Source organism: Hipposideros armiger, unplaced genomic scaffold, assembly GCF_001890085.2.
Source record: "Hipposideros armiger isolate ML-2016 unplaced genomic scaffold, ASM189008v1 scaffold_109, whole genome shotgun sequence".
Classification (NCBI taxonomy): domain Eukaryota; kingdom Metazoa; phylum Chordata; class Mammalia; order Chiroptera; family Hipposideridae; genus Hipposideros; species Hipposideros armiger.
Genome location: NW_017731459.1, coordinates 3753850 through 3775529, shown reverse-complemented (window position 1 = coordinate 3775529; position 21680 = coordinate 3753850). Strand labels below are relative to the sequence as shown.

The following is a 21680-nucleotide window of genomic DNA, read 5'->3' as shown; positions in this document are numbered from 1 at the left end:
CAATGATAATACCAACATGGGCCTGTGAAGCAACGTCCTCCACAACTAGACTGAAGAACAAAAGGACAGCAACTCATCTGTTCCCCTTCCCCAATTCCCCAATAAAATCTTAAAAAACAAAACAAAACAAAAAACCCCCCAGAATCTTTACTTCATTGCTTCAATTGAAAATCACTGAAAAACTGATTTTAGGTGGTGATATTCTATGGCTTATTTATTTATTTATTTTCCTTAATGATGTTTATATTTATAAACTCTTTCTGGGGGTGATCCATTAGCTCAATTGGTTAGAGCATCGTGCTGATAACACCAAGGTTGCCGGTTCAGTCCCCACATGGGCCACTGTGAGTTGTGCCCTCCCTACAAGAGCCAACTATGCCATTGTAGCATGAAAGCAATGTGTAACCGATGACCATGGCTGTTCCCCAATAAGATTTTTTTTTTAAATTAAACATAAATAAATAAATAAACTGTTTCTGGGTAGAGAGAAAATGATTGGTGACAGGCACATATATTCTACCTGGCACCTGAAGGCTGGAGGTAGATACTGGAGATAGACGGTGCTGCCTGCTGTAGCAGGATTTAGGTAGATGTTCCTGTGCCGGTCTGATTTGCAGGCCTCTGTTTCAGTGATTAAAACAAATGCCTGAGTTGAACATGTGGATTGGGATGGTGGGTTCAGACTGTCCAAGAGAGGTGAGGAGGTGTGGATGTGTGATCATGTAGAGAAGGGGCTGAGCTCCTGGTGTGTAGCCCACAAGCCCACGCTAGGTTTCATGTTACCCGCCTACCTTAGGTTTCATGCCCCTGGCTGTGACTGCCATCTCCATGAAACGCTCATCCTTAATGACTTTGAACTCTAAGCAGACAGAGCTGGCCACCTCATAGGCACTCTTAAGTCACCCTCCTGGATGTGGACTCTGTTCTCTCCTGAACTGCAAGGCCTTCCACCATATCGAGGCTGATTTAAGAATGGCTCCCTTGGCAGTAGCTAGCGTCCTTTCGTGTAGGTGGCTGTCTCTCAGAAACCCATGGCAGGGCAGGTGCTCCCACCCACCTTCTCCACAACCTGCGTGAGGTCTGACAGAGATTTAGCTGCTAAGATGTAGCTTCCTGTTCCAGCTGGCAGGGCTGGAGTTAAAGTGAGTAAAATCACCCTGTCCTCTGAAGGATGGGGTTCCATTTTGGAAAACTCAGGTCCTGCATGAGAGGCCTTAAAAATCCCACTCTGAACCTCTCTTTCTAAGTACTCTTCTGAGGACTACAGAATCTAATTTCATTGGTAAATGCTTTAAAAGGGCTGTATTCATACCTCCTCCCTTTCTTCTAGTTGTCAGACTGGCCTTTTTCCGGCCAGGACTGTAGAGCTTTCTGTAGAGCTCTTTCAAAGGCAGCCCCACTATAGGCCACTGACTGGTATGACTGGTATTCCCAAAATATCAGCATTGACATCTGGGAGTCTGCCCTCATCACCACCCACCAATTCTCTATTGCAGCCACTGCCATTTTCTCCAAATGACTTGACTCCAATTCTGGGGCAATTTCGTACAGATATGTGCTACCCTTTGATTCTCAGAAATCCAAGTGTACCAAATATCCCTTTATCTTCTCTCTCCAAACCTAATTCCCTAATCCCTGTCTCTAAGTGTCCTTCCAGATTGGCTGAAGGTGTCTCTGTGCACATGTACATGTGCCTCCCCAACTCCCACCATGTTATGCCATGATTTCAGGAGACTGCCAGAGCCAGGACATCAGTGTGGGTGACCCTCTGGTTGTTAGTCGTGTGTCCATACAAGGAGGTGTCCATCTCCCTGTCTGCCTGCCTTCTTGAGCCCCTTCCCCCACCCACACACCATTCCTCCCTGAGGACTTCTGCATTCCTGGGCTCTTCCCACAAGGGTGCCACACCTGCAGCTCTAGGGCCACAGACCTTGCTGCTCCTGCAGACCCCAAGGGGAACTCTTGTTCTAGCCTGGAGGATTCCCTCTTTCTCCCTCTTCTTCTTCCAGGCTAGTCAGCTTCTTCCCGCAGCTCCCTTCCCAATTTCCTGCTCTCATCACACTTGCCAAGTTCTCTCAAGAGCACAGGGCTTTTGTCACATGCGTAATTTCTGCATTCTAACCAGACAACTACCTCCCATGAGGCAGTGACACTCAGAATCAGGTGGCCACCGCCTAGCTGGGGAGAAGAGAAAAGGGAAAGAGAGGAAAGTATGAATTAGCTTTATGAAAACACTATGTAGTCATGTCATGTCCAGATCACTGATACTTGCCCCAGGAAGTGTGCCAGGTACCAGGAGTGCCGATGTGAATGACACTGCTGGGTCCTAAAAGGATCATAGTCTGGAGGGGGGAGATAGACACGTTAGCTGAGCCCACAGAGTGCTGTGAAAAGCAGTAGGACAGAACACGGGGTAACGTAAAAGACAGGCGTTTAATTGGTGTTGCTGGGAGATAGGGAGAACACACTTGAATGTATGGGACATGAAGGCAGGGCTCTTTTTCTTCCTGTTTTGCTCATTGTTACAGACTCACTTTCTAGAACAGTGCCTACCATATAGGAGGCTCTCAACAAATATTTGCCGACTGAATGGATGAGTAAGTGAGGAGGTGGTGGGGGTCATGGAGGATGGTGGAGCAGAAGGTTCTGTGAGAGGCTTGGGAAAAGATTAATATATCTGTCAAGGTTCTGGCAGAAAAGATGTATAGTCATTTGGGTGACTGGAGAAACATTTAATAAGGTGGTTATGTACAAAGGCCAGTAACAGTGAGGTATGACCACCTCTAGGTTAAAAGGGGCAAAGGAGAAAACCTGGAAGGGAGAGAGGCTATATGGAGAGGGTCACCTTGAGAGGAGCTGTGACCTTCAGTAAACGAACAATAGCAGCCCAGGACGACTAAGCAGAGAGGGAGCCAGGAGACTAAACAACGCAACCTTACTCTCTTCCTTTCCTTCAGTCTCCTATTGGGGCTCCTCATTGATGAACCCCATTGGAAGCTACAGGACAAGGGAGTCCATTGTAGTCTATACAGGCCAGCTTCCTAGGACATGGAACATGGTGGAGAGTAAGTCGGGAAAGTCACACAGAGGCCATCTGGTCACCTTCAGAGAGGAAACACTTGTCCAGAGTGGCTGGATCAGGCCTTGATGGGCCCTGGAAGTCACTGAACCCTTAGCTGGAAACATTGTATAGAAACCCTAATTACTAAAGGACCGAACAGACCTTCTGAGTTTGCAAGAATCACTGCTCACCATCCACTGAATAGCTTATATCTTTCTTCTTTGTACTTTAGGCAAATAATCTTCCGAAAGCCATTGCAGCTGCTCACACCTTTCTACTGAAGCATCCTGATGATGAAATGATGAAGAGAAACATGGCTTATTACAAGAGCTTGCCTGATGCTGAGGATTACATTAAAGACCTGGAAACCAAGTCCTACGAGGTATATTTGGGTTTTTATACAGTAACCACTATGTCTGTCATAACGTGTATTTCAGTGAACAGCTATAGACATCTAAGGACCTCTAGTAATTTTTGATAACATTTAATGAATATTATGACAATAGAAATGATTGACATTTTAGCACAAATTTGATCCATTTGAGAATTAGATTTTACATCTCATAATGCTTTTAAAGCCACCTTTCCTTTAAATGCTACATTTTAGAAAATATGGTCATTTGGTCGTTTAGTTTTAAGATGGTGGAATAAAGACATGTCTTGGAAATCATCCCAAAATGACGAAGAACACAGGAAGCAGAAACATTAAGTCCCCATTTCTGATGAAACTAGGAGATATTTTTGAACACACATGCACACCGCATTGAGTATTGAGGTGGAGGACTGACTTGTTTGAGAGCCTACTTAAATCTATGCATCTGCAAAGGGGAATTCTGATGAGAATTAATGAGGACAATAATAAGAAGAATCTAATCTCTTTAAGCGTTTACTATTGTATGGGTCTGTCGGGCTCAGGAACTGGGAGCATGGGTACCAATGCAGGGTCGGGCAGGATTGAAAACAGAGGAATGTGTTGAAAGTATTCATGGAGAGCCATTAGATCCCAAGGTTTGATTACAGGGTTTCCTACAGTGTGACCAGGCTGCAAGCTCACTTTTTGACCCTCAAAAAATATGTCAAGTCTCTTTTCTGGGGGGCCCTTTAGTTTTCCAGGGAAGAATTCTCCAGTCTTCTGCAGGGCTGGTGGGGTGTCCGTTTGTCTGCTCGTGACTGAGAGCCAGTGTGGAGATGGTGGGGTGGGGGGCCTCACAGCTGAGTCAGAGCCCTCACCTGCTTCCTGGTTTTCAGCCCTGTGCCTCAACCCCAGCTCTGCTCTGCCTGGTCCTTGACCCCTCAGGCTTTAAGGGTAGAATTTCTAGAATAACCCACCAGTCCCTGATGAGGAGTGACTTTGGGAGCTGTGATCCCTTGGGTTGGCAGGCAGGTGCTGGGAAGGAACCCAGGGCTCCCACAGCCCTGTTCAGATATTCAACCCTGCTTTTTTTCCCTGTATCTTGCACCAGCCTTCTGTGATCCCTGCGGTGCCTGCAAGTGCCAACGAGGTGTGTAGCTCACTTTCCCTGTTGGCCCCTCTGTGATAATTTGTTTTTCTGTCTTCCCAAAAGTTGTTGAACTCTCTTGTCTGTTGCGTGCTCCTTTCCCATTCTCCCATAAAAAGGATTTACACCTTCTTCCTTTCTTCGCCGTCATTTTTCATAGGGTTTGGGGAGCAGAGCTGAGTGCATGTGGTCAGTGCACTGTGTTTAGCTGCAAATAGCTAGACCCTTCTTTCCCCGTTGGAGTACTGCTGGGTGTGGCGGGGCTGCCCTCCTGTGCGCCTAGGGGGCTCCCTCACTCTGCCAGGCCTCCTCTTGCTGCTGTCACCCTGCTGCTTCTGCAGAGCCAGCTGCCCGGACTCCCTGCTCATTGACCCATCTCTGCCCGTCTTGTTTCCAGGGGATGCTGCCTGTCCAGGAGGTTTAGGGAGATCCACCCTTCCTACCTGAGGCCTTAAGCATGGTGAAAATTCCAGGTCCAAGGGGTCTCCCTCAGATACCCCCATTCTGGAGCAGCTGCAAAGGAACTCCAAATGGAGAGGCCCATACTTATTTCAAAGCCTGCCCTGACTCCTCCTAGGTAGCGAGTTTCTGTGTGGACCCAAGATCTCTACTTAGTTCTTATGAGGCCAAGCTGTTTCTTCAATCTCAGTTATTTATTTTTTTACCTGGTCCCGCCAACAATTAGCAGAAATGCTTTGAAGTTTCCACTGTCTGACACATGGCTGTCCTACCCAGCGACTCATGCTGTTGCATGGCCCTTCTATTTTATACTTCACTGTTAGGGGGAGAAATGTTTGATACCTGCTCGTAAGAGATATCTTTTCCTTGACTCAATTTTTAAAATGAGCTTTATTGAGGTATAATTTCTTTAAAAATCTAGTTAACAATTTTAAATGTATAATTCAGTGAGTTTGGGCAAATATAGGCAGGGGTATAGCTACCACCATAATCGTGATATAGAATATTTTCCTCTCTCCAAGATGTTTCCTCATGCCCCTTTGCAGTCGAGCCTTTGCCCCACCTGGACCCCTGGAAGCCACTGCTCTGATTTCTGACACAGTGGTTTTCTCTTTTGCCTTGATTTGATTTGATTTTACTATCAAGTGCCTGCTGCTTTTTGAATTACACAAAATAAGAAGCATACCATTATACACAGGGTAGAAAACGCTAGACATCAGTTAAATCACAAATTGGCTTCATATTTAATTAAGGGTCAGCGTGGTTCCTTCAGAATTCACGAGAATGGAGCTCTATGGTGGCCTGATTCCCTTTGGAGGACAGGTCTGGCTCCCTTCCTGTCTGGCAGCTTCACTGGCTTCTCCTTGCTTTCCAGAGCCTGTTCATTCGGGCCGTGCGGGCGTACAACGGCGAGAACTGGAGGACGTCCATCACAGACATGGAGCTGGCCCTTCCTGACTTCTTCAAGGCCTTTTATGAGTGTCTCGCAGCCTGTGAGGGCTCCAGGGAGATCAGGGACTTCAAGGACTTCTACCTTTCCGTAGCAGGTTGGTGGGGGTTGTATCCTAGGCGTCAATGGGATAGCTGCCCCTGTGGAACCTACATGCCTTCTAGGTGACTGGGGTGGCCTCTGAGAACTTCTGAGCTGAAATATGAATGGGTAACTGGAGTGGCCGACACCTACTCGATCAGCCTTTGACTCGGCGGGGGCTTCGGGAGAAATAGTGAGTATACTGTGCAAGCACCAGCCTGCAGAAGCGGTCGGCCATATCATCCCTGCCCGATTACAGGTTCTCCACAGGCTTTGGAAAAATAAACCTGGGCCCATGAGTACCTCGTGCCTCACGTTACTGGAGTAACTCTGATGGTGGACAATGTCCAGCACACATAAAAGTAGAGTGAAGAGTATAATGAGCCTCTAAGTAGTTGTCAGAAGGTAACTCTTGGAAGAAAAATGTTCTGATTATAAAACTGCATCCTCATTATGGGAAGTTTAGGAAAGTATGAAGAAAGGGAGAAAATTTTACAACACCGTCTCGACATAACCCAGATAGCCCTAGGGTTTCTTTTTAATCTTTAGTGGGCAGCATTTTCCAGAAAATAGGAAATGGCCAAGAAGAGATTTCCCAATTTGGTTTTGGGAACACATATCTTAGAACTGTACCTTGCAGAAAGGGTTCCCTGGTCAAATAAGTCTGGGAAAGGGTGAGCACAGTCTGCCTCTTGGAGAGTCACTGCGTACTTGAATGGTTAATGGCTCTTAGAAATCCTGCAGTTTGGCAGCTCTTTTAAGTTATTGAATCCAGGGTTTTGGGTTTGTTTTTTTTTATCATATTTTTTTTTTGCTCATGTACAGTATCTGTTTTTTCCACAGAGTACCTTTCCCCCCCCCCTTAACAAAACCTTTTTATTTTGGAAAATTTCAAACATATAGAAGAGTATAATGAACCCCATGTACCCATGAACTAGGTTCACAATTGTCAACTCATGGCCCTTTGAGTTTCATCTATATAATTCCTGCCTACTACCCCTCCTTTCATATTATTTTGAATCAAACCACAGATGCTGTATCACTTCATTTGTAATATTTCAGTATATACCTCTAAAAGATAAGAACTTTTTTTCCCAACATAACCACCAAACTATTACACCTGAAAGATTTTTAACATTAGTTCCTTGATCTCATCATCCAATATCCAGTGTCCCTATCATCTCAGAGATGTCATAAATACTTGTACGTGTGTATACCTTTAATTTACAATTTGTTTGTTTGAATCAGGTTCCAAATGAGGTCCATGCATTGCATTTGGTTATGTTTTTAAATTTTTGCTGTGGTACATAACATAAATGTTACTATTTTAACCATCTTTAATTATGCATCCAATGGCAGTAAGTACATTCACGTTGTTGTTCAACCTTTACCACTGTCCATCTTCAGGACTTTTTCATCTTCCCAAACGGAAACTCAGTATCCATTAAACACTAACTCCCCATCCTCCTCCCTGCAGCCCTGGTAACCACCATTCTGCTTTCTGCTTCTATGAATTTGACTACTCTAGGTACCTTATGTAAACGGAATCATACAGTATTGGTTTCTTGGGGATGGCTTATTTCACTTAGCATAAATTTATTCTACAGAGCTTCCCACAGTCTGGATTGTACTGATCGTATCCCCATAGTCCTCTGTCCTCTGTATTTCTTTTTTTTTTTTTCTTGGGGGAGGGGAACAGTGCTGGGGAATCGGGGGAAGGGGAACAGACAAGTTGCTGTCGTTTTGTTCTTCAGTCTAGTTGTGGAGGATGTTGCTTCACTGGCCCAAGTTGGCACCATCATTGCGCTCTTCCCGGGCGAGGCAGATCAGTCGCCGGCTTCTGGACGGCCGCTCACTGCGGCTGCTGGCTGCTCACGCTGGCTGCTGGCTACACACGGTAGCTTATGGCAGCCCACTGAAGCAGGGGCTGCAGCCTATGCCGTCGCAGGCGACTCACGGCAGCCCAGCTCCAGGTCGAGCTGTTGTTCACCATCTTAGCTGTAGAGGGCAGTGTTACTGGCCCCCATGTGGGATCCGAACCTGGGCCCTGCTGCACAGAGCTGGCGTCCCAAGCCAGCTCTTAACCAGCGCGCCATTCGGCCGGCCCCTCCTCTGTATTTCTTATTGGTAGTTGGATGTAGAGGCTTGATCAGACTCAAGTTTGATTTTTTTTTTTTTGGTGGGGTTTAGGGGCCAAGACCACTTCTTAGTGGGTGCTGAATTCTACCAGGAGGCACAAAATGTTTGGCTGTCTCTCTGTGATGTTGGCAGCTGCTGGTGCTCATGCCTGGACCTCACAAGGCACCTTTTAACTCTTGTTCTTCTGCTAGTGAGGGGTCGCCTCTTCCAACCTCCCTTCAAGCCTATAGTGTCAGGAGTTCTCCTTATACTCAGAGTAAAGGAACAGGTGCAAAACGGGTGATTACTTGGAGCTACGATGTTTTGACTATCGATAAGAAATAGTTATTAGAAAAGGTAACATTTATCAAACTCTAATTAGATGCCAGGCCCTGTTCTATGCCTTCTATATGTATTATCTCAATTTTGCGACCCTATGAGGAAGAAATTGACATTCTCCCCATTTTATAAATGAGAAAGCTGAGGCATAGAGAGGTTAAGTATTGTGCTTGTTGTCCTCAGGGGAAGGGCTGGGATTTGCACCCAGGCCTTCTGACTGCAGAGTCTTACCTCTTAACTTCAGTGAAATAATGTCTCACCAAGTGGGGCACATTATACCTAATCTCGAACTTTATTTATTTTTTGATAGGTAATATAGCACATCGTATAAAATGTGAAAGACATAAAGAGATATGCTGTGAAAAATAAGTCTTCTGTATCAGTCAGAGTCCAGACTGGAAGTAGATGGCACGCATACATCAGGGTAGTTCAAGAAGGATTTATTTACTGAAGTGTTGGGGGAAGGGGAACCCCAAGGGGCAATATTGTACCCCAGGGCTACTAGTAGCTGAGCCATTATCTTCTAGGCTAAGAGGAGGAAGGAGTTACAGGCAGCTAGAAGGAAGTCTTGCTTTTATCCATATCTCTTCTACCCATTCCACTCACCCCCAATGGTAACCATTTTTATTAGTTTCTGGTTTATGCTTCTAAATGTTTTTTGACAAAAATAAGCAAAGATAGCTATTTATCTTAGATATAGATAGATGATAGATAGATAGATAGATAGATAGATAGATAGATAGATAGATAGATGATAGATTTAGGGATATTTTAGTTTAGTTTTAAATAATTGCAAACCTATAGAGAAGTTACAAAAGTAGTACAAAGAACTCTCATACACTCCTATCCAAATTCACTGATTTTTAACATTAATTGTGCCACGTTTACTTTATCACTCTCTTCTTATGTGTGTGTATACAAAATTATTTTTATTTCAGGACTATATGAGAGTAGGTTGCATACATCATGACCACTTAACCCATAATACTTCAGTGTATTTCCTAAGAACAATAATTTTCTTTATCCACAGCACAGTTATTAAATTCAGGCCACGTGATATTGGTACAATGCTTTTGTCCCATCTACAGTCCACATTCCAATTTTGTCAATTGTCCTAATAATAACTCTTCTAGCAACTTTTTTCCCTGGTATAATCCAGCCCAGGGTCATGTTTCTTAATTATTGATTTCTTTACTGTTTTTTAATCTGGAATATTTCCTTGGCCTTTCTTTGTCTTTTTATGCCATTGGTATTTTTTTAAGAATCTAGGCCAGTTGCTTTAAAGAATATTCCTCAGTTTGGGGTTCGATGATGTGTCTTCACAGTTACATTCAGGCTGTGTTCGTTTGGCTGGAGCATTAGGAAGCTTCCTCAGAGTATCACATGCAGATGAGCATGGTATCTATTTGCCCCTTATTGGTGATGTTAATTTTTAAGCATTCGGTTAAGGTGCTTTTCAGTTTCCTCTTTCTCCATAATATAATAACTATTTTTCCTTTTGAGGTTAGTAAATGATTTGTGGACAGATACAACTTACTGTCCATCAAATTCTGTGTCGTCCCCACCCCTGTTCCTCTGAGTTAGCATCTATTGAGGATTCTTGCCCGAATCATTTTTTTTCTATAAAGTTGGTGTATATATAAATCTAAACAGTATATCCTAACGAGTACACAGAGATTGTCTCATTGTTTTTTTATTGCTGCGATGTACTTTCTTGAGAGGTGGGGGGAGTAGTGTACTACAGTTTTTTCAACTATTTGATGGACATTAGGGTTGTTCCAATCTTTTGCTGTTACATATAATACTGCAATGGGAAGTTTTAGGCTTTTTTTTTCTTTATGGAGATGTGTTTTCAGAGTCCAGAGTGCTAACCATTGCACCATGGAACCCTTTGGAGATGTGTTTTCAAAGTCAACTTAAGTGGGGTTGATCGCTCAAAGAGTAAATGTTTCTATAAATTATTTAGTATTTTGTTACCATTTTGTATTCCAACCAGCAATGTAAGACAGTGCCTGTTCTTCCACAGTCTTTCCAACAAAATGTGTGCCATTGTCCTGGAATCTTTTGCTTCTAGCTGCATGAAGAGAGAAAAGGGAGGGGGCCAAGTATCACGTGGGAGATTTTTGGGGACCAGGCCTGGAAGTAGCATTCATTAGTTGTTGCTATTCACATTTTATAAGCACAGTTAATCATATAGCACCAACTCCACTGCAAGGGAGGCTGGAAATGAGTCTTCAGTATCTTTCTGTGTTATTATACTTAGGTCAACCTACTCTTCTAAAGACTATGTAGATTCTGTTGTTTATATGTACCATAATTTATTGATCACCATCCTATTAGCCAGCATTTAGGTTATTTCCATTTGTTTGCTGTTACAAACAGTGTTTATATATGCCTATGTCTAAAGAAAATTTCCCAGAACTAGACTGCTGGGTCAGAGGATATGATATGGATGTTAATGTCTGATAAATTTTGCCAAAGTACTCTTTGAAAAATTTGTTTTCGTTTTGCTTCTACCAATAGAATATGAGAAAGTTTTACCATTCTCTCCCTAACACTGGGTGTTATCAAATTTCAAAAATCTTACCAAGTTGACAATTTAAATCATTTTAGGTGGGATTTAATTTCCTTTTTTTTTTTTTTAGATTTTATTGGGGAATTGAGGAAGGGGAACAGCCAAGTTTTTGTCCAGTCTTAGTTGTGGAGGTCACAGCTACCTCAGCTCCAAGTCCAGTTGCCATCCGGCCGCCTATTGGCCAAGCTGCCACTCAGTTCAAGGTGCCGTGTTCAATCTTGGTTGCGGGTGGGTGTAGCCCACCATCCCATGCGGGAGTCAAACCAGGGAACCTTGTTGTTAGGAGTACGTGCTCTCACCAGCTGAGCCATCCTGACACCTGTTGGCAGCTCAGCGGCAGCTCAGTGGCAGCTCAGCTTGGGCGCAGCTCACTGGCTCACGTGGGAATCAAACTGGCGACCCTGTTGCTCAGAGCTCGTGCTCTTAACCAACTGAGCCACTCGGCTGGCCTGGGATTTAATTTCTTAATTACAAATGAGGTTCAGCATCTTTTCACAATGTTTATTAGCCATTTTTATAATTTCTTCTCTATGAACATTCTTTTGACCATTTTTATATTGGGTGTTTTTCTTTTTTTTTTTTTCTTGTTAATTTTAAGAAACTTTGCATATTAAAGGTTTTAGTCCTTTATCTAAGTGTTGCAAATATTTTACCTTTATGATTTATCATTTTTACCTTTTTACGTTTATCATTTGGGAGGTGGGGCAGAAGTATAATAGTATTAAGAAAGTAATGAGGGCATTGCTCTGAAACTTTGTGTGTGTTCTTTCAGATCATTATGTAGAAGTTCTGGAATGCAAAATACAGTGTGAAGAGAACCTCACCCCAGTTATAGGAGGCTATCCAGTGGAGAAATTCGTGGCTACCATGTATCATTATTTGCAGTTTGCTTATTATAAGTGTAAGTAATCTACGCGATCTCGGACAAGGTACTTAATCCTTCAAAGACTCAGCTCCCCCATCTGTAGAATAGAGGTAATAACTCTTACCTATGGTTGCTGAGAGAATGCATGAAGGTTACATCATCAGCCCTGGTACCAAGCTTTGCCAAACCCTAGAGTCCGATTGCCTGGGTTCGAATTCCAGCTTTGTCACTTAGTAAATTCTCTGTGTCTCAGTTTCCTCATCTGTAGAGTAGACATAATAGCACTAACCTCATGAGATTGTCGTGAAAATTAAATGAGTTGATAGACAGGGAATGCTGAGGATATTCACACACTGGCACATAGCAAACTCTGTATAAATGTTTGTTCCTTTTGTCATTATTTCCCTTCCTCCCCATCATCGGCCTCACTTTTCCGACTGTTGGAATTTCATTCCAGCTGGTCCTGCCTTGGCCTGAAATTGGAGTTTATCACTCAGAACATTCCAAGTGGACAAAGGGAAATAAATGTGAGAGGGAAAGTAGTTCCGAGTTCAGACTTCAGAGCCTGTCTTTTTTTGGCTTTTCCTCTTCTCCCTGTGACTGACTGCCGAGGAACACTTGTTGGAGCAGCGTGTACATTGGCAGTTAAGTGACAAGCACAGGAGGCTTATTAGGGACAGTTGCAGCAGGAACTGTTTTGCCCTGCTGGTGAAATGCCTGGGTCTGGTGGCAGGAATCTGGCTCGATTCCCCTAGCGGCGCTTTTTGGGGATTCAGGGATGTCCGGAGAAGAGTGACAGGTGGCCTCGGTTTTCATAGCCCTCCTGCCCTACTGTGGCCATTTTGTTCTTTGTTGGGTTCTGTCTTCCTGGAATAGCCATCTACCTTTTTATCCTGTTTCCTATCTTCTTCAGGACACACTGAACGATTTGCCTGCTGAAGGTTGAGAAAACGTAAAACATTTTTCCATACATATATTTTAAAAAAATTTTAGTTTTTGCTTCTAATCAAAATTGTTCCTCCGAAGCAGCCATTTCCACCAGGCCTTCCTGAGTAAGGTAACTTGCCTTTCTCAGCGGGGAACCTGATATTACCGCAGCCTGAACCTCATCTAAGGAGGCAATGAAACGTGATCCTTAGTTGGGACATTTCTGGGATCAACAGGAGAATGAGGAGTGTTTTGAACAGGTGTCCTTCCCTGAAGTCCCCTTTCGAGGATGGCAGGGATGAGGTTTTATTTGTCACGGTAACTGTGGCACCAGCTGTTTGGTAGAAGATCATGTAGCATAGAGGACAAGAGTCATGTTCTTTGTAATCTATGCACATGCTTTCACCTGAGACAGCACTGAGCTCACAGTAGGTCCACAGTAAATACTTATTAACTGCATTCCAGTGTTGAGGGAATAGTTTTCTACTTAGGCAGCTTGGGAAGAGCCCTTAGTTTTTGCTTGGGAAGAGCCCTCTTTTTTCAATATAAGTGATTGATTAGTGCTTTCTTTCAAAAAAGTTTTGTAATACAGGCTTGTTGCAGCAAAGCAAACATCTGGGACATGTGCAGAGAGACATCGAAGCAAACCACCCCTTCCCATCTCCACCACCTCACTGTCCTCCACTCTCCAGTGTTAACTGTTTGCCTTTATTCATCCACATTTGGAAGAACCCTGTGTTAATGAGAATGATGAAAAAACTGTGTACATGTTTTTTAAAAAAAACTTATGGATATTTAAAAACCTACATTAAAGTAGAGGAGGTGGTATAATGAACTGTTGTCTGCCCACCACCCAGCTTCAACTTTTATTAACACTTTGCCAATCTTGGGTTCACAGTTTAAAGACTTTCAGTCAGATAAAATCATAAGCTAGTATTTTTATTTCAGTTTCATGAAAATCTGCCCTGGCACTTCCCTGAGCTAGCCCTGTGCTGGACTTTGAAACATGGGGAAGACTCTGTTAGGTCTTCCAGCCTCTGAGCAGGGCATCGTTGTGTGCGCACAGAGCCAGAACCCTGGGAGTTCAGAAGTGTTCCAGACACATCCAGGCTCTGGCAGCTCACTGGTCCTCTGAAATCCTCACATGCTCTGAAAATCGCCCTGCATATCAGAAACTGTGGCAAAAGCTTAGAAACACAGGTAAACCAAAACTTCGAGCTTTGCTTGCCCCTCCCCAGGAAACCTTTGCTTTCTGGGATTATAGGTATTCCATAGGAGTAAAATTTACTTCCCGAAATTGGCTTCCTGAAAGTCTGCCCTGATTTGAACTCTTTCTAGATTACCTACTGCACTGAATTTTCTAGAGGGCAGGCGTTGTTCTTTACATTTGAACCCTTTCCCAGCCCCGCAGGCCTTGGCAAATACTAAGTGTCCTTGAACTCCGGTTTTAAAGTTGTCATTACCAGAAACAGCCACTGGGTGGCACGATTTATTCATATCTGCTCTGGTTATTCTGGCCAACCAGAACTTTAGCAAAGGTAGTGTTCCTGGTTGTAAATTGGAGTGGAATGTGCCAGAATACCCAAGGGCTTGTGCCTTGTCACGTCTTCTTTCTTGTCCCCCACCCCTAAGACAAATCCCAATCCCTGCAAAACCCCTATGCTGAAGGTGCTGTTATGGGTGGGGCAACTCTACGGAGGGAGACTGAGGTGGGAATCTCACAACCAGGAGATGACAAGACCAGGTGACTTTTCAAGCCTCTTCCAGCCCAGAGAGTCCACCATCCTTTTGAGTTTTCTATTTAGTTTAGCAACAGGAGGGCCCACCTGGATCTGGGGATTGTGGTGTCATCCAAATGGGACCCAGGCACTTTGGGACCCAAACTGGGGGCTCATTTGCTGAGCACACCCTCCCCAGCTCCCTCAGCCGCATGACAGTGTAGGCCTTGGGACCCAGCCTTCTCGGGCCCCAGGGACGTGAGACCAGCTTCGTTCACAGGAGCCTAAGGTAGAATATATGATAGTAGGCATTTCTGCAAAGGCATCTGCCTAACAAGGAAATTCCATGTGTCGGAACTCGAGGTTGCCGTGGAGACCCAGTCTGTGACCTGCTCACCCAGGGATGATGATTCCGGTCTGTGGTCTGTCTGTGGTCTGTCTGTCGCAGGCTTTCCGAAGGAGGGGCTGTGGAGAAGGGGCTTGTTCACGAGCTTTTCCTTTAGGGAGCTGTGCTTCAAGGAGGGGTGGCTGGTGAGGGGACGTGCAGGGCGCGGTTTGCTGATTTCCTGTTCCTCTTTTTCTCCCTGACCCCAGTGAGTGACCTGAAGAATGCGGCCCCCTGTGCGGTCAGCTACCTGCTCTTTGACCACAACGACAAGGTCATGCAGCAGAACCTGGTGTACTACCAGTACCACAGGGACAAGTGGGGCCTGTCTGATGAGCATTTCCAGCCCAGACCAGTAAGTGCTGGTGCCCCAGGCACGGGCAGTTCCCTTCCTCTTCTTCATCCTCACGTTTTGGAGACTGCTTTGGTTATTTCAGAAATCAAAGCAAATTCATTTTTCCTGTAGTTTTTTGGTCTGTTAATATTTTACGGCTTTATTCTGATTTTTAAATCAGTAAAAAGCCGACACATTTCAAATGTTCCAGAAGTGTTTTACTTAAAAAGTGAAAATCCCTCATAATCCCACACCTTTTCTTTACCCCTTGTCTTGTTGCTATGCATTTAGTCATAGATACAGCGTGTATTTGTTTATTTTTACAGAAACAGGATCATACTGTATATACTGTCTTGCAGCTTGCTTTGTCTTTATAACAGTTCGTCTGAACACATTCCATGTCACACCATCTACCTACTTTATTATGATTTTAACAGCTCTGTGGTTGGTTCATTTGTGGGTGGACCATCATTTCATTTCCAGGATGGACAGACTCAGCTTTGTATGTACTGTCAGGGAACTTTCGAAACTTACCTATTGCTTTCAAAAGATCTTTTCTGAATGATCTTTGTTTTTAACTGGTATTTTCATTGGGATTCCTGAATGCTGTTCCTGGCTTGCCATCCATGCACCTTCCTTCACACCTCACTCCACTGCATATTCTCTCTCTCTCTCTCTCTCTCTCTCACACACACACACACACACACACACACACACACACACACACACATTTCCTGGGGATCGATCACTTTTTAAAAATTGAGATATAATTCAAATACAATAAAATTCACACTTTTAAAGTACACAATTTGTGGTTTTAGTATAGTCACAGAGTTGTGCAACCATTACCACTATCTAATTTTAAATATTTTCATCACCCCGCCCCTCCTGCCCCCCCAAGAAATCCCATGCCCTGTTCCTCCCTCCTCCCAGTTCTAACATTAAAAGGTTGGTCATATAAACTGTTCTCTGTGTCTGAACAGGAAGCAGTTCAGTTCTTTAATGTGACTACACTCCAGAAAGAGCTGTATGCCTTCGCTAAGGAAAATATAATGGATGATGATGAGGTAAGTTCTCATGGTTAGCACACTTTTGGCGAAGAGAAAATATTACTCATTTCTTTGCTAAAATCATGGGAAGGCAACTCATCCTTGAAATAAGAAACAGAAGGGGACCTTGAGAAATGCAATTTCTGTGGGCGTTTTAATGAAAGTCAGAGCCCTGGCATGAGCAAGAACGGCTTTCTAGGAACCCAGGCTGAAGTGCCACACTTCCTTCTGATGCTCTAGAAATCCATCACAAGAGCCATCCAACCATCATTTTTTTTAAAAAAAACATTATTTTATAAAACCACAGTGAATTTTCAGTGACTCAGCACTATGAAGACATTTGGAAACCCCATCCCAATTTTTCTGAGATTATCTTTTATTTTCATTTTTTATTAATTAGGTCTCTGCTATAAGTCGTTCTATCATTCTCCGACATTCCTTAGAATTCCTGACTCTCACTCAGCTGACTCTTGTTTTGCTCATGGAGCAGTTATTTTGTGATGGTGCAGCCTAGTCACAGAAAAGCCATCTTCAGGGGTAGCTTTTAGAGAGATGCATTTGAAACCAACCGGAAAATGCTTGCTAAGACAGCTGAGAACTTGCCAGCCATGGGAGCTGGAAGAGAGCTGTGAACTTGTTCTGCTCTGACTCCTCACTTTATAGGTGAGGAGCTTGGGGGACAGGAAGTTCTGGGAGTCACTAGGCCAGACCCCGGGGTCCTGAGCCTCCATGTTTGCTCTCTCCACGGCCCGAGTGTTTGGTGAAACACTGCTAAACAAGACATCATCAAGGAATTTGTTTTCTGTGCATGAATTTGCAGGGGGACAGATCCATCACTAGCATTCATTCAACATCCCTGAGCCTCAGTCCTTTGTCTAGAACATGGGACTAATAATGTTGACCTCACAGAGTTGGGAGAATGAAGTACTGTGTTGCCCATGGAAGTGTGTTAGAAACAAGGAAGTGATACCCGTGCCATGTGTCTTAGGTTGGGTTCCCTTGAAGCAGAGCCTGAGGTAAGATCACAAGGATGCTGCCAAGGAAGGAATGCTGGCTAGATACAAACAAAGTGGGCTGGTGTGGTTTGGGAGGTGGAGAAAAATATATTTACAAAAAGGGGGAGGAGTTGAGTTTCTAATTATCCAGAGGCAAGCTACTATCAATATTTTGGTATATGTGCTTGCAGGTTTTTCTACATACTTTCCAATATATATATTCATTATAAGCTCAACTGTAATTATAGATCATAGCTTTTCCGGTTAACATTGTAATATGAGCAGTTTCCCTTGTTATGTTTTTCTAGAACAGCTTTATTGAAATATTATTCACAAACCATAAAATTCTCCTTTTTAAAGTATACGATTCAGTGGGTTTTAGTATATTCACAAAGTTGTACATCCATCGCTTCTATCTGATTTTGGAGCATTTCCATCATCCCCAAAAGAAACCCCATAACTCTTAGTAGTCACTTCTCATTCCTTCCCCTCTGCTCACCGCTGCCTCACCTTTGCCACAAGCCCTTGGCAACCATTAATCTACTTTCTGTCTCTATGGATTTGCCTGTAGTGGACATTTCATGTAAATGGAATCATATAGAATGTGGTCTTTTGTGACTGGCTTCTTTCACTGAGAATGTGTTCAAGTTTCCACCATGTTGTCACATGTATCATGTTACGTGTAAAAATTCTTTTTTATTGCTGAATAATATTCCACTGTGTGGATATATACCACATTTTGTTTATTTCTCCGCTGATGAACATTTGGGTTGTTACCAACTTGTGGCTATTTTGAATAATGATGCTATGAACATTTGTGTACAAATTTACTCCTATGTTTTTGTCCATGATTTTTATAGTTTTAACACTTACATTTAGAAATACAATATATTTAGAGTTCATGTTACATACGATGTAAGGTAGGGGTCTAATTTCACTGTTTTTCATGCAGATATATACAATTGTCCCAGCACCATTTGTTGAAAAGACTTTCTTTCCCCATTGAATTGTGTTGGCACTGTTGTAGGAAATCAATTGATCACAAATGTGAGGTTTTATTTCTAGACTCTCAATTCTAGAAATACAATTGATTTTTAGATATTGATATTGTAATCCTATAAATTTTTGAACTTATCCATTAGTTCTAATAGTTTTCTTGTGGATTCCTTAAGAGTTTTTACATAGAAGATCATGTTATCTATGAATCGAGGTAGTTTTACTTTTCCTTTTCCAATCTGGATGTCTTTTACTTATTTATTGGCTAATTGCCCTGGCTGAAACCTCCAGTACAATGTCAAATAGAACTGGAGAGACTGGACATCCTTATCTTGTTCCCAACCTTAGGAGGAATGCATTCTTTTTTAGCGTTAAGTATGTCGTTTAGCTGTTGGTTTTTGTAGGTGCCCTTTGTCAGGTTGAGGAAGTTCCCCTTATATTCCTAGTTTGTTGGGTATTTTTATTATGAAGATTCATTAAAGCTCTCTCATGTCACAGATGAGGAAACAAATTCAGAAAGGTAGAGTGATTTACTCAAAGTCACACAGCTGGTTAGTAATCACCCATTGAACAGACCAGGCTTATTCCAGGCTTGAAAATTCCTAGAATTTAGACTTGATAGTCTCAAGATAAAAAGACTCTGTTGAGGGTCCTGGAAGTATTATAATTAGCATATTAATCAAGGCTTTAGAATTGTGATAGCATTCATCCTTCTCTAAAGAACAAGATGTTTTCTTCCTATATGAAATTATGGCATGTAATAATTTGAAATCAAATATAACCAATACAATACAATTCTTAGTTTAATCTTTAAAATCTCCAAAGGACAAAATACTAGTTTGAAACAAAGCATCAATACAATGTAGCTACTGATATTCGTGGTGTTTTTTATTATCTTTCTGGGGTTGAAATGTGTGCAAGACCTCCCGAAAGTTGGCACACTGGTTAAACATTTTGCAGAGGCCCATTATAGTTTCAGGAACTATAAAGCAGCTGAAATCCATGCTTCAAGTCTCAGGTTCTGGTAGTTCTGTGCTTCAGGGAAGTCTAAAAGACATAGATTATAATTTGCTGGAGTGATTTGCTGAGGGAGTGCTCTCAGGTAGGAAAGGAAGTGAATGGAAGGGAAGGAGCTATGCAGATATGTTTTCTCAGCTGGAGTCAAGCTTAGCCTGATTCCAGGGGTGCCCTGGAACATGAGTTATACCATTATAGCTCTTCCTGCTTTTGTAGTCTCCCTTATCAGCCTCTCGTTGGTTGTTGTCAGCCCAGAGGTGTCGGTGTGTACACTGCCTGGCAGATCATTTGTTCAGCCATTAGCAACCAACACTCCCAGCAGCTGGGAGATGGATACACCGGAAGTAGATCTGAGTGAGGCACCAATAGCCTTCACTACAACAGGCCATACGGGGGGATGCATTTCTTTCATTGATGAGCTAAATGCAAACAAGACCATCATTCCCATGTCACAGAAGCCACAGGGCAGGAAACGGTAACTCTGGGAACAGATGTCATGGTCATACATGTAATCCCTCTCGCAGACCATGTTTTCCTTTGGGAGTCCAGAAAGCAACAGAAGAACATTGTTTTTCAAGCAGTAGTCTTTCACATCCAGAGCTTTAGTTTCTAATCTCAGGCATGACATGATCGAGGTATTTGATGAAAATAGTAAGACACCCTTTTGAGTCTCATGTACTTGATAGATGTTTCGACTGTTCTCAAATGCTGAGACATTTTATGAATCTTGCTGCGTTAAAATATCAAAAGGAGCCAATAGGCTCTTGGGCTGAGGTGGTGGGTGACCTCTGTGAAGGAGGCCAAGTTTTAGCAGGAGGTGGTCAGCATTGGTGGTGCTGACCCTCGCGGGAAGGGGGCTTGGCCTCCTTGGATTCATTCATTTTCTGCCGTAAAGAGAAGGTGTCTTCTGCTGGTGGCCCAGGTGTCTCATGGGAGAGAAATCAATGCAGAGAAGGAAATCAGAAAGTGTGCTGGGCTGTTTCAGGTTGAGGCTTAAGGCTGATTGCAGAAGGAGGGAGCTGGTGGGCTCCCGGTACCACCAGTGGGCAAGTGGGTCCCACTGTACCCAAGAGTCTGTCCTTTAAGTAGGATGATTGCTTCAGTCACACCAGCAATGTGCATGTATACACTCACTCATTCATCCCTTAGCAGGTTTACTGAACACCTTCTATGTGACAGACTCTGAGCAAGAAAAAGAACCCAGGTCCTGGTCCTTGAAAAGCTTGTGGACTGGTGATCAAGGCAGAAAGGGAACAGATAGAAAGTGTTCCTGTGGGATAACTAATAGGAAGTGTAGGGGTGTGGGGAGGGGAGCACAGAAGAGGGGGCCGTACACAGGGTCTTAAAGAGAGTGGTTGGACTGCCTACTTCACACAGGCGTTCTGTGGGGGCTGCAGAGCGCTTCACTCCACGTTCACATGGAGTGGATTCCAGGGTCCTCCCGCATCTCTTACCCCCCCCCCGCCGGGAGAAGTCAGGTCCCCAAGGGCAGGGGAGAAAGAGAAAGGTTGCTCCAGCCTAAGCAGGCAGCTGGCAATGGCCTCTTGGAAACAGTCTCTGCTCACCAACACTTTTAAAGTCAGGCAGGCCACTTAACAGAGGTGTCCTGTTGTCTCTTACAGGGCGAGGTCCTGGAATACGTGGATGACCTCCTGGAGCTGGAGGAGACCGGCTAGTCCATAGCTGCCCAAGAGACTTCCCCTCGATGTTCAGGAAACACAGATTGTCCTTTTCCCAGTGACCCAAGTGGTTGATACCTCAAAGCCTTCTCTTTACTGTATGAAGTGAAAGGGAAGCCCCTGTCTCTCACTATGTATAACAAGGGGTGAGCCTGCCTTCCCCGTGACCACACCTGCCCCCACTTCTTCACACCTGTCTTCCCACTTTCACACCTGTCTCCCCATGTTCACACCTACCTCCCCATGTTCACACCTGCCTTCTCCACATTCATACCTGCCTTTCTCACCATTTTGGTTGGAAGGACTGTCTTCCATGGGTCCCCCGGCACCCTGAAAATCAGTATTATTTTTTAAATAAGAAAACTACTCCTAAAAGATAATTGTGAAAAGCTACTTTGGCCTTTCTGCTCTTCCAGTTTTTAGTCTTTTTTTTTTTTATCCCCATGCCCTGATCCAGGAAAGATGGTGCAAGACAAAGGCTAAACTCCACACCCCATGATGCTCTACACGTGGTCTGACCTGCACTTTAGGCACCCACTGAAAAAGAAGTTGGGTAACAGAAGTAGCTCTGCCCAACACTTCTGCATCTCCTAAGTCTCATAATGGTTGGTCAATTCCATTTGAAGACACTACT

General features: G+C 43.6%; 1 protein-coding gene across 2 annotated transcripts in view; it reads left to right on the top strand.

The window, feature by feature from the left end:
* CRTAP (cartilage associated protein) overlaps nucleotides 1-21600 on the top strand; it is a 24454-nt gene extending 2854 nt beyond the window's left edge. The window contains exons 2-7 of one of the 2 annotated variants that reach the window (XM_019647249.1): nucleotides 3294-3443; nucleotides 5894-6065; nucleotides 11854-11982; nucleotides 15186-15331; nucleotides 16294-16377; nucleotides 20990-21461. In XM_019647249.1, the coding sequence (XP_019502794.1) occupies nucleotides 3294-3443; nucleotides 5894-6065; nucleotides 11854-11982; nucleotides 15186-15331; nucleotides 16294-16377; nucleotides 20990-21043 (735 nt within the window). In that variant the 3' untranslated portion in view covers nucleotides 21044-21461. Of the gene's footprint in view, nucleotides 1-3293; nucleotides 3444-5893; nucleotides 6066-11853; nucleotides 11983-15185; nucleotides 15332-16293; nucleotides 16378-20989 lie in introns of both variants that reach the window. The other variant, XM_019647250.1, reaches the window with a different exon arrangement.
* Nucleotides 21601-21680: the final 80 nt, after the last annotated feature.